Raw genomic sequence first — 13,002 nt, 5'->3', positions numbered from 1 at the left:
CTGCTCCTGCGGGACCATAAGGATTGCTGTGGTGGCATATCTGTACCTGAGCTGTTGACCTCAGCTGAATCTGATGATCATGAAAAGAAACAGGTCCTTTATGTCCTGATTTATGTGATCTGTGCCAGACTGCAGTGTTGGGATGAGTTCAGCCCTGCCCCAGAGCCAGGGCTGTGGTGACCATGAGAAGGTCAGCACAGCTTGCTGACACGTAGGGATTCCGTGGAGGTGGCCCCACTCCTGCCCAGAGGGCTCCAGGGACAGGACAGGGCTGGGAATCCATGCTGGGTTTGCCCTTTCCTGTAGCTCCTCCAATCCGCAGGGACCTCTCCCCCGCCACGGGGGCTGCCTGTGCAGGAAGGTCCATGACCACCATCTGCTGGAGAAGTCCCATGTTTAGGATCCTTTCCCTCCCTCCCTGCCCAAACTCAGCAGTGGCCTCCTGCAGCCAGAAGTGCTCTGGAGCCCTCAAGTCTCAGGAACACGTGGCTGCCTGGCTGCCCAGCTTCTCCAGCTTGGCTTCCCTGCCTCAACCCCCAGATCATCCTCCCCAGAGCCTGCAGGTATCGGGGTGTTGCTCAGAACAGCCTTCCTGGCAGGGTCCAGCACACACTGCTGTTCCACAGGGCTTCTGCTTCCTTCTGCTGGGCTGCTGCCTTTTTTCTCTGGGGCTAGAAAAGGGAGAAGCTTCCAGTTTGGGAGTGAAGCAGCAACACTGATTGAATTTCATTTTCCTAGCCTATTAATCTGGCTGCTCATTTTATGAGTAACCTTCAGAACTGGTGATAGCCATTTATGGATTTATTCAAGTCTATGGATTTCACATAAAACTGTTCCTGTAAGGTGCCAGATCATATAGCTGGGGAAAAAAAATTGTACTAACACTCTATTACAAACCCATTAAGGCAGATACAGGCAGGGAAATCCTGAGGAACTAATGTAGGACAGAATAGAGGAGATTGTACTTGGAGGCACTTTTATTGCTCTCAAAGACACAGTTGGCTTAGACTGGACACTGACTAGTGGGTGTCAGGTGGGGCAGAGCCTCAGCATAGTGTTCTCACTTCTGGAAATTCAGAGTTGATAAGAACTGCCAGTGTGAAGCTCCCCCAAAATGCTGAGCAGAAGATGTCTCAAGCTTGGCATCTGGGCAGTAAAAAACTCCCAAGTGGTGTCATTTTCCTCCTTCACAGTTTGGCCATAAACATGCAACCTGGTTCTAAAAATACAAACTGGAGGCAGAAAAGCTTCTTACTTTCCAAGACTCTTCTGCAGGTAGATTCTCTAAAGCCATGAAGCACTCAAGTGTCACGGTTGGGTACCATAAAATAGAGAATACATGAAGAATTTCCCATTACTGCCAGGTTTGGGAGTTAATACACACATGAAAAAGGGAAGGAGGAAGCATTGAGAATATTCAATAAAACAGTAGACAGGAACCTGCTGTTGCTTGAACGAAGTTACACCATTCATTGAATCAAAACCCAGATGTGACTGTTACCCTGGCATGAGCAGTGTGGCTCCTGGGGCTGTTCTGGAGCTGGGCTGTGTAACAAGCTCTGAGCTGCCATGAGCTAACAGAGGGAACCCCTGCCTTTCCATGTGGAGTGTGTGGAGTTGACTCCCACTGCTGGCAGCCTGGCATGGTGGTATTAAAGGAAATTGTGACTGAGGGGTGCAGGAAGTGATGCTGAAGTATCTGAGTTCTCTTACCAAACTTCTGAATGTTTGGCTCTGCAACCTGAAACTAATTAGAATCACATTTATGCAGATTTGCATGTTCATTTTAGAGATTACTTTTAATTCCATAATTAAATAATCAATGGAAAATAAAACAGTTCCTATGCCCTTCAGACCAGGAGGGAGTTGTTGGTTCCTCCTTTCAGTTAACACGTGTGCACTGGAATTCCCATGGCAGTGGACCAGGTCCTCAAGCTTTTTGTGGCAAAACAAATGTCTGTGTCTGACTAAGCCATTGCTCTTGTTCCAGGATGCCAAAGGACATCCTGCATCCTTGCAGCAGTGCCTCTGATGCACCTGGCTGCTATATGCAGGTGTCTGTGGGGAGACTGCTGCACTCCCTGTGTTTCCTTTGCAGGCACACCTACCTGGAGAAGTTCCTGACAGAGCAGATGATGGAGCGGAGAGAGGACGTTTGGCTGCCGCTGATCTCGTACCGGAACTCGCTGGTGACGGGCGGCGAGGACGACAGGATGTCAGTGAACAGCGGCAGCAGCAGCAGCAAGGCCTCCTCCGTCAGGAACAAGAAGGGCCGGCCCCCCCTCCACAAAAAGAGAGTGGAAGGTTGGTGAGGGCTCAGGGCTTCGTAATTCTGGACACTCAGGAAAGGGGGTTACCAGTTCCTGCAGAAATAAGTGATACCTTCTGCATGTGGCAGAACCAAGGCATCTGTTCTGCAGGTTCTGTCAGGCCTGGCCATGCCTTTAGGGGAAATACCACCACAGCCCCCTGTTTTTGTTTGTCTAGACCAAAACTGGCAATCAGAACTGTTAAAAGCTGGTACTGCTGGTGGAACAGGTGTTTGTGGAGTTCCCTGCTCTTTCTCACTCCTGGACTGCTGGGTTTCTGCCTGTGCTTCCCTCTGGGCAGTTGTTAATTCTCAGGGGTTTGGAGCAGATTGCAGGCAGAAATTCTGATAACAGATCTCTGATGTTGCAGGGCCATTGGGGAACACTAAAAAGACACCATTTTTGTTTAAAATAGTACTGATATCTAGTGTTGTCTGCATTTACTCTTTCTGGGATCTCAGATATGTTCATCAGGAACCTGGCTGTGACAGCAAATTTCTTACAAGGCTGCATCTGTCCCTGGTCAATCTGTGTGATGTAATGTAGACTTTGTGAATACTAATTTGCTGTTCCACTGTACAGTAGATGTGAGCAGGATCTTAAACTTATGGGGCTTTTCCAAGGTCAGTATCTGTGACAGTAACCCCTCAGTGAGGAATCGAGTGCCCACTTGCCTGAATATACAGCAGTTTCCCAAAATACTCCTCCAAAGGTTGCCCATACAGCCAGGTCCGTTCTCCACTGTGGCTCATGTTGAGCCGTGCCTGCACCGAGTCCTTTGGTTTCTCACAGCCAGCCCTGAGTGTAGGTACAGAAAATACTGGCTCCTTTTCTCAGGCACTGTTTTTCTTCTTTAAGGATTCCAAGGTTTTCACAAAATTCAGCTACTGACATTTTCTTCTTTCCTCTTGCTGCCATTTTCATTGTATTCTACTGTATTTTACCAATATATATATTTTTTTTAACCCTGGGAGGTGTAGTAGCATCTTTGCTTCCCAGTAAGGCAAATCTCAGGCTTAAGATATAGTTCTTAGGCTTTGCTTACCTCATACTCTTTTGTGTCACCCTCTTTTAGTGATCAGCAGAAGGGAGAATTGATTTCCAACACTTTCCATTTGAGACTCTCCTTTTTTCTGTTTCTTGAATTTCCACTCTAAAGGATCTAGAACAGGAGACAAGTCACTGCAGAAATTACTGTGGCATCAAAGAACCATGTCCAGTCCCCTCTGGTTCCTTTCTCATCTAAATCCAGCACAGACCAGTTTGGAGAGCATTCCCTGTCGCTCCTGAGAGAAAATGTGCTCTGTGACATTTCTTTATGATGCCTTAAGGAAATCGATAGGTTTTTAAAACATAATCCCTAACATAAAAATTATTCAAAGGTAAATTTCAGAATAAAGAGGCAGCTTTTTAGACAACATTTATGCCTAAAGGACAGTAAAAGGCAACAGAAGAATGAACGGATCTATGGAGATCCCCATCTATTTTTCTCACCACGCATTTCCTGATAGTAAATCTGTGATCTTGTCATCTCTGTTGTCATCTCCTGTCTTTCACTCCAGCAACTGAATTCATATCTCTGGCTGCAGGCTTCCTGCTCTGACCCATTCTCAAGTCTCTTCCCTCCTCTCTGCTTTGCTCCCTTCCCAACATAAGCACAGGATCCCAGCTAGACCTTCAGTCATCTTCATCTCATTTTTCTCGCTGAGTAAAGTGTCCCCTCCCTGCTCCACTCCAGTGGTTCTGACAGTTTTAAAGGTCTGGACTGACCAGATTTGTGGGCCTGTGCTCCACCTTGTCTAGTGTTAACTGTATCTTGGTTGCTGTAGGTGCATGAGATCAACAGTCTCCAGTTGTAAACTCAGGAACTGGGAATTACCTTGGTTGTTTATATTGAAGATACCCAGCAGCCGAGGCTGTGCTGCAGTATGGCTTTGTTTGCAATGGGATTTGTGTTTGTTCCCTTTAAATTGTTGTTATTCCTAGGAATAGAGGGCAGTAATGCTTAAAAGAACAGAATCTAAAATCAGAACTGAAAATCTTATCATTCCAAGCATTTATCCAGGTGATCCCTTAGTGCACACTTGTTCGAATGCTGCCCTGCATGTGGCCAGGAATCAGCAGTGATTTCAGTGTTCTCTCTCTAGATGAGAGCCTGGAAGGCTCCTGGCTGAACAGGAATGAGAACATCCACACTCCAGGGACACTGCAGACACCTCAGCTCACCTCCACTGTCCTGAGAGAGAACACCAGACAAATGGGAGAGCAAATCCAGGAGCACGAGTCGGAGCAGGGATCTGAACAGGATTTTTTACACAAGTAAGTGTTGGAATTTCAGCATCAAATAGCCAGCCAGGCAAAGGAATTGCTTGTGGTTCATAGTGATATTCTCAGCCCGTGGCTCCAGAGATGAACTGTTGATTTGCAAAGCCACATGGAAATGCCTTGACTACAGCTCAGCAATACTTGGATTATCTTCAGGTCCCAGGCAAAATATGTTGTAATGATATAATAGCAGAAATTCCTTATGTTAAAACTATCTCATAGCATAGCCATGCAGTTCTGGTTAAATCCTCCTAATGCCTGTGTCCCAGGCTGGGTGGAACTGTTTCTTTGGAAGACCTGTAGACACTCTGTTTTCTTCCCCCTGACCTGATATCAGAGTTAAGGTTCTCCAGACACCCTGACTGAATTTTCCTAAATTTCCAGCTGCTGAGCTAGTAATTCCTGATTTGGGCAATTACCCTGGTTTTTTTGGGGTTTTTTTTGTCCCTTTGCTCCCATTTTATCCCCTCCCTTTAGACAGAAATCACTGATTTTCTGTCAGTGGGTGGTGGCCGTGGGTGTTGCCAGCAGTGCTGCCAGGATGCAGCAGGTGAGCTCAGGCTGGCTCTGGGTCACTGCCAGAGGCCCTGGCTGGACACAGCAGCACAGCCCAGGCAGAGCCCAGCTCACATCTTCCCAGTGCACCTTTCCTTCTCAGTCCCACAGCGAGGGAGGGCTGTGCTCATGGCTCCTAGTTGCCTTTCTAAGGTCAAGGATGTACCTCCTATGTCCTGCCTGCCCAGATATGGCCATAACTTCCAGGAGATGAGGAAGATGTTGAGGCTTTCAGTTTCTCCTTAAGAATTTTCCACTCTGCAGTAAAACCAGACTAAACTTAGAACTTCTTTCTGTCCCTCTCTGTTGTCACCCTTGGCCCAGCTGAGTCTCTCTGTGACCATTCCATTACTCTGGGAATGGGACAGCTTCTCAATGCCGTGGTTTCCTCTCAAGCCTGATGAGCAGCCAGCCTTGAGCTCTGTAAACCCTCCTGTGTTCCTGGGGGAGCTGAGCAGCTCTTGCCCAGCACCTGAGCCCCCTTCTCCTCTGTCTCAGGCTGTGCTGTGAGCCAGGGCAGAGAGCACCTCTCTTCCTTCTGCTCCTTTGCAAGGGTGGGATTCCACATGGGAGTTCCCAGTGTGAACTGACAGTGGGGAATGGGAACCCCTCCTGTTCAGCCCTGGGTGGCTGTCACATTTCCTCCAGGTCAGCTTAGGAGAGCTAATACTTGCCACAACTACAGAGCTGCTTGAACTGACAGGTTAATCATATTCAGGTCTGGTTTTAGGCTGTTTTCCCGTGGGTTGTCCCAGTTTATCCTGTCAATCCTATTAGGGTGCAAGGGTGCACAGTACAATAAAACCTGGTGCTGCTCCAGAAGAGCTGCACAGAGTTTGCTGTTGTTTCTTTGTGCTGCACTACACAAATTGAAGCAGAGGCATTGCTGGTTGGTGGCATCAGCAGTGCAGCCTGGAACTTATTTACACGTGGGTGAGGTACTGGCCTTTAAGTTCATCAGGGTATTTGTGTAAAAACCATTTGGTTTTCGTGTTGTGTGACATTTTTATCAGTAACTAATTTGGATCCACTCTTGCTCATATTTTGCCTCAATCTGACACAGTGAAATACTATTTAATAATAACAAACTTCAGAGGTGCTCCTGCTCCAGATGCCTGCCCCTAATGAAGGAGCAATGTCATTTTCCATACCTTTCTTTGATTGCAATGGTTAATTGATTTTTTTTATGCACATACAGTGAGAGGAGACAGACTGTGGAAGAGAATCGAGAAGATGTGTACAATGATGGATGGGATTTAATTATCCTTATCTGAAGCATGGCCAGACTCAGAACTTGGAGACACAAACTGCTCCAAAACAGGCAGCTCAGAGCTGTTACTGCTGTCAGTCCTAACTTACTCCCTGTGTGTCAGTCCCCAGATGCAGATCTCGTGGCTGGGCCAGCAGAAGCTGGAGGATCTCAATCGGAAGGACAGGACAGGAATGAACTACATGAAAGGCAGAAGTGGCGTAAGGCACGCAGTGTAAGTGCTCCCAGCCTGCTGCCCTCAGCAGAACCGTGTGCAGGGCAGGACAGCACAGGGAAATGTTCCCTTTCCTGCTGGTCGCCAGTCGTTCTGTGCTGTGTCACCCTTGTGGGGAAGGCAGGGGGACAGTTTGTAGTGCTGGGATGGATCCAGCCCGGCATTGCCATTCTCTGACCATGGCTGGACACCAGGCCCGGTGACAGGGTGCCGTTCCCTGTTCCTCTGTCCCTTCTCCAGCTGTTTCAATGTCAGAGGGGTTCCACGGTTCGTGTGCTGTGTAATTCCCTGTAAGCTCTGCCCACGAGCCCATTCCTGTGTCTGCTCTCCATCCCTTTTTGCCAAGATGTTCCCCTATGCAGTAATGGAGGGAACACACGTGGTGAACACTGAGGCACCTCATGCCCTGTGCTGATCCTTCAGCAGGGAGACTGGAATCCCTACAGCCTTTAGAACTGGGCTTGAAGGCACTGCTGGAGCCCCAGGGCTTTACCAGTGATCCTGCTAAACAGTGTCCCTCCTCCTTGGTAAAAGGACAGGCAAACACAGGAGTTACTGCTCTGCTCTTGTTGAGGACAACTTTAATTACTGGTCATAGTGCTGTCAGTGGGACTTGCTGCTTCAGCCTGGGACAGGGCTTGGGGATGGGGAATTTATGTGTGATTTTCCTCCTGCTGGTATTCCAGAGAGCCTGTTGGCTTTACCTGCAGCATCAGGGTTTGAGGGAAGGCATGAAATGGTAGGATTTGAGAATTCTTTTTCATGGCAAAGATCAAAGCTGGGAAGTTTTTCTGTCTGGAAATGACTCTTTCTTTATTTAATCAGACGAGGTCTAATGGAAGATGACGCTGAGCCCATCTTTGAAGATGTAATGATGTCCTCACGAGGCCAGCTAGAGGACATGAATGAAGAATTTGAGGACACAATGGTCATTGATCTGGTCAGTAAATCTTATCAATAGCAAGTTTAAAATAGAAAGCTAATTTAAAAGGAATTTTAGAAGTGTAAACAAAAATGTCCACAATTTTGAGCCTGTCTGAATGTTAGAGTGGAAATGATGTGAGCACTTCCCGGAGCCTCCACCTGCAGGCTCAAGCCCATTGGGTTTGTTCCACAGCTACACAAGGAGCATTGCTTGGTGCTCCCTCTCCCCAAGGCTGTGTTCTTGGGCAGCTGCAGGCAGCAGCACCAGCACAGACTTGTCAGCCTGCAAGGATCAGGTCAGGAGTTAGAGGCTGTGCTCTTCATGCAGCCACGATGTGTCAGACTGGCACAGCCAAAGGGTCCCTGTTGTTCCCCTTCCTGGTTAGTTTGATTTTGAGCAGCTGGACTGGGCAGGGGATCCTTACTCCAGGTCTCAGAAGGTCACAGCAGAGCCCTGCTGGCACAGCAGGAGGGAGCACAGGCACTGCTGTGTGGGTGGGAGTTCGTTAAACAGGAATTGCTCCCAAGCACATCCCATCACCAGTGGCAGCCTCAGTCCCTTCCAGTACTGATTGCTGGGAGAAGTTCCTTGCAGCACCCACAACCTCACCTGGCCTCCCCTCTGGAATGACTGCTCCCTTGTAAAATGAGATAAAGGAGCAGTTTGCTTTACACACTTCAATGTTTTTATGCCTTTCTGTTTCTCCTTTCACATCCAAACAAGCCCTAGATTAGCACTGGGCTACAGTGTCTTGGGAAAGGGCTGCTGCATACTGAGGTTATTGCCAGCACTCGTGTGATTATCAAGTAAGTAACATCCAAGGCAAGGAAAGGAAGGAGTTGATCAGGCCAGTGAGGCTCACATTTACTCTTGTGCTCCTGGGAAAGGACACCCACCAAGGGTTTATGCTTCAGAAATATTTCAGTATCTTCAGTACCCTTTGTTGGTAAATCCATTTTTGGCCATGTCAGAGCTCAAGTTTCACTGTGAACTTAGGAGGGAGTTTCTGTGCAGTCCGGCCTGCAGTCCCAATACAGAAACATCCCTAAGAAGTGCAAGAACCTTGGGCAAGTCCTTAACTGTGAGCACCGAGTTAGAATGGATCAGCTTTTACCCATTCTTTCAATACCGAGGAGCTGAGGGAGGTCTGTTCTGTCAGGGCCCAGCTTTGCCCAGGGTTTGGTGGTGCTGGGAGGGGGTGGGGGCAGGCACAGGCCCTGTGCTGGCAGGGCCGCTGTGCCCGCGCTGTTCCATCTCCCGTGTGTTGCAGCCGCCGTCGCGGAACCGGCGCGAGCGCGCGGAGCTGCGGCCGGACTTCTTCGACTCGGCGGCGATCATCGAGGACGACTCAGTAAGGCCTGGCTTGCTCTGCTTGCTTGGAGCTCTGCTCTTGTCCCACCCCCCCTAACCGCTGTCTTTTCCCCCTTTTCCAGGGATTTGGCATGCCCATGTTCTGAAGTCCGGCGAAGACCTTTTACAAACTTGGAACTCTATTGTTTAGAGCTAGAGGCCTATATACTGTGATAGCTTGTATGAAAACCACATTTTTGATGTGATACGGTTTGATTTTTAACCAAATGATTGAGGTCAACCCCTTGGTGTAGTGACGGAGAGAAGAGGAGCTTCTTAATGACACACGGGAATGTTGGCCAATCCAGTCACCTCAGAAGGGCTGACCTAAAAAATCATTTGTATCCCTGTTCTTGACTGTCCTAATACGGATTTTTTTTTTCTGGATGAGGAGGAAGTTTTAAATTGTTAAGACAGCTGTCAAAATAAACACTGTTCTACATATGTTTTCTGAAAACAGCATTGAGTGAAAACAGAACTTTTTAACTTTATTTTTCTGCTGTACAATTTAAAACAGTTTTAACATTTGCCTTTTTATGTTTTCAAAGCTAGCCATTTTTATTAAACCTATGCCTATCAGCCACTGACTAGCAAGGCTGCTGTAAGCAGGTCGTTCTGGCTACAGAAAAGTGTTTTGGAACACACTGGATTTGATTAACATTATGGTACGCTTATGTCCTCTCATAGGCATGGAGAAGAACACTCTCAGAGAAGAGGTTAGAATTCTAATGACGTGCATCTCTGCCAAAAAATTTCAGATTCTGATATGATAAACCCAGATTTTATACTCTTGAGAAGATTTATTTTTATTTATAATGGGACATAAAGTAAGAGATGTCCATGAAGCCACTTTTCCAACAGATGCTGTGTAACATTCATTTTATATAGCACATGGGGACACAAAAACAGTAAATTTTCTATTGGTACTTGCTCTGTGCATTTTTAGCAACTTATACCAGCAAATAAAGTATTCTCAGTAAAACACACAAACGGTTCTCAAGTAATCACTTTGCTGTTTTTACTACCTACTTCAAGCCTGCCAACACAAGGTACATAAACAGCAACTTTCCTATTAAAAAAAAAATAGTTCAAGGGTGGGGGAAAGGATCACTTTAGCATACTAAAAGTAATTTTAACTGTACCATAAAACAGAGTCTACTTTCCATGCCGTAAATACCCTTTTTCTGCTATTTTTGTAAATTAATTTTGCCAGTTAGAAGTACTGTATGTGCTGCATAGAAATTTGTGCTTAGATGGTGAAGTTCTTAAGCTTACAATGGAATACAGCTACATTTTCAGTGTTAACTGTGCATATTGAGAGTAATTCTTTGGGAAAAAAAAAGATTTTTCAAAAAAGCTAAAAATGTCAAAAAAAATTCCAAAAAACCCCCAAAACATTCTTAGCTAATTCATTGTACTAAGATATTTTTCAATGTCTTCAATGATTTGGAACTTCATTCTGCTTCGATTTTATGACTCAATGTAGTAGCTGCTCCTTACCCAGCCTGGCCTGGCACCAGCAGTGCTGGCCCTCCACAGCTCCAGATCTCCAACAATTGGCCCCAAACCTTCCTCTTTCTGCACTCAGTAGCAGCTGAGATACAAAGCAGACTGATCCACTTGGAGCACAGCAGTTTCAGAGGTGCTTTAGTTTTAGCAACTGCAGAATAACCACGGAGCTTTTTTCTGTTTCAAGCTTACTGGACACCAGCCCAACCCTTCAGTGCCCAGCGTGGGCAGGGAAAAGCCCAAATTCACCAGGCCAGCACTCACCCAGCTGAGCCTGGCTCTCACAACACGTGCACTTCTCAGACACAGTTGCCAAAAATGTTTGACCAGGTAATTCAGCCATTCCTTAGTGTGGGTTGGGGATGGATTGATCCCAAGAAGTAGCTGGAACTTTATAAACCCTGCTACCTCCCTGTGTGCACCCCCACGGCCTGGGGGCAGGAATGGCTGCAGGACCTGTCCCAGGATCACTCTGTGAGCATGGTGGCACAACAGATGCTGCCAGTTTGAGTCAGAGTCTCAGACAAACCTTGTGCTTCACAGTCCTCTGTGTGGAAAACTGATTCCTAATTTAACATTGTAGAATACTGTATAACAAAACATTTATTATCATGGTACCTGCAATGGGTCTCCAGTTCAGTTTGCAGTCAATAGGTTTTTGTATTATGAGTGTCTCCTTGATTGGTTTTGCTAGTAATTCTGTAAATTGTACATTTACAATATGAGGTTTTTTTTCCTTTTGTACAATTTAAAACTGATGCTTCACCTTTCATTTAATAAACTATTCAAAATCATGAGTATGATGAGCACCCTCTTCACTATAGTTTTCTTTTAAGTGCTTGTTTGGACCATCACATTTTGTCATCCCATTTAGTAGCAGGAATTCAAGGCACTATTAAAGGCAAAACTGACAGGTAGCGTTCATGTAGTCCAGGCTTCACAACCAGACCTGTACCCCACTCCCTCACCCACTCAGCCTCCAGAGGGATGGAAACCCTCTCTGGGCTTCCTTCTTCCCTCCACCAAGGTGTGGTTGTGGGGGGTAGAGGGGTGGTTAATGTGAGACTGCTGTAAATCTGGGAAGGCCCCACACCAGCTGCAAGTGCTGCACTGCTAAAACTTACAGTTTCTGGAACTGCCACCAGGTTTGAGAAGAATTTCTCTCTTCTGCTCTATCGTCTGAAGTAACCTGGAGTCTCTGGGAAGAAAGTGCCATGGGAAAGGCTTGAATGCTCTAACAACCAGCTGGGCTAAATGAAGTTTCACAGATTCCTGAAACAAAATGTCCATGTTACTCCCATGTCTCAGGGAGCAAGGTGCTATTTTTGTCCAACCCATGAATGATTTCATTTCTGTAGTGCTGAAGAAAACTCTCTGGTTTATCACCTGGCCCACTTCCTAAGGAAAAATCACTGGAGTCAGGAAAAGAAACAAAATGCTGCAGCTGAGGCACAGGGATGATTCAAGGTCTCAACTACTCCCAAGACAGAGCCTGAAAGCTGTCTCCAAATGCTTGTAAGTTATGGCAGCTCCTGCTGCACTGATGAACACAGTAAGTAAATTGCCTTGCTGCTAAATTCAAGGGCTGCACATTGTTGAAGGGACTTTATTTTGTACCTCTTTTTTAGGTGACTGGATTTGAAGGAAATTCTCAGAAGCCTGGTCAGAGCAGCTTTCGAGCCTGTGTCCAAAATGTCCTGGTAGAGCAACTGCTGGTTTGGAAACAGAGAGGACCTAAAAGCCCAATTCTTGTGCTGGCAAGGGATGGGAGAGGATGGAGTCTGTAGCAATACTGAGGTTAGGAAACAACTAACAAAGCCGTACTTTTCTCTTTATGACCAAATCGGTTTCTCATGGAGTGTCTCCTTCTGTCTCCTCCTCGGCAGGCTGAAGAAGGAGGAAGCTGTGTATGTAACCCCATCACAGCTTCTGCCTCTAAACCAGCTGTACCTTTGGAAAATTTTGGGCATTATAAACCCTTACAGTTCACTCACAGTTAACTAAGAACTTCCACCATGGCCATGAAACCCAGCACAGTAACATTTCCATTTCCCTTCCCTGTTGCTGCACTGGCTCCATTCCCTGGGACAGCACCAAGAGCCTTTTCCTGCTGAGGCACAGACCTGGAGGGTCATGCAGCTGCCCTGAACGTGCTGCAGCCAGGACAGCCAGTGTGTCTGCAGCCTGAAGGTGCTGCCTTCCATGCATCCAAAAACCTGGGGAGCTGGGACTCCTACTTGAAATGCTCCTTTTATACTGTGCTTTTAGATGATGTTTTGCTGTTGCTTTTTCCCCCCCCAGGTTGAGGCTCCAAGCTCTTCAGCCCTACTCACTGCACTTTCCTGGGAAGAGAAGCTACCTGGGACACGGCCATCCTACCTCTCTCCTCCTTCAGGCTCGTGCTGGGGAGGGAGCAGCACAGGTAGGGAGTTACTCAGAGCAAATGTGAGTTACTCAGAGCAAATGTGAGTTACTCAGAGCAGCCAGGTTCCCACAGCCCCTCCCGTGCCTGGCAGCTGCTGCAGCAGCACTGAATGTGACAGTG

At 47.0% G+C, this 13,002-nt stretch overlaps 1 protein-coding gene across 2 annotated transcripts in view; it reads left to right on the top strand.

The window, feature by feature from the left end:
- The window catches only part of STAG1 (STAG1 cohesin complex component), a 167,983-nt gene extending 156,732 nt beyond the window's left edge, over positions 1 to 11,251 (top strand). For both annotated transcript variants that reach the window (XM_063407865.1, XM_063407866.1), the window contains exons 29-34: positions 2,099 to 2,304; positions 4,457 to 4,628; positions 6,563 to 6,673; positions 7,499 to 7,613; positions 8,869 to 8,949; positions 9,032 to 11,251. In XM_063407865.1, the coding sequence (XP_063263935.1) occupies positions 2,099 to 2,304; positions 4,457 to 4,628; positions 6,563 to 6,673; positions 7,499 to 7,613; positions 8,869 to 8,949; positions 9,032 to 9,055 (709 nt within the window). In that variant the 3' untranslated portion in view covers positions 9,056 to 11,251. The remainder of the gene's footprint in view (positions 1 to 2,098; positions 2,305 to 4,456; positions 4,629 to 6,562; positions 6,674 to 7,498; positions 7,614 to 8,868; positions 8,950 to 9,031) is intronic.
- Positions 11,252 to 13,002: the final 1,751 nt, after the last annotated feature.

This window comes from Prinia subflava, chromosome 11, assembly GCF_021018805.1.
Source record: "Prinia subflava isolate CZ2003 ecotype Zambia chromosome 11, Cam_Psub_1.2, whole genome shotgun sequence".
In the NCBI taxonomy this organism is placed as follows: domain Eukaryota; kingdom Metazoa; phylum Chordata; class Aves; order Passeriformes; family Cisticolidae; genus Prinia; species Prinia subflava.
This window is presented reverse-complemented; position numbering and strand designations above follow the sequence as displayed.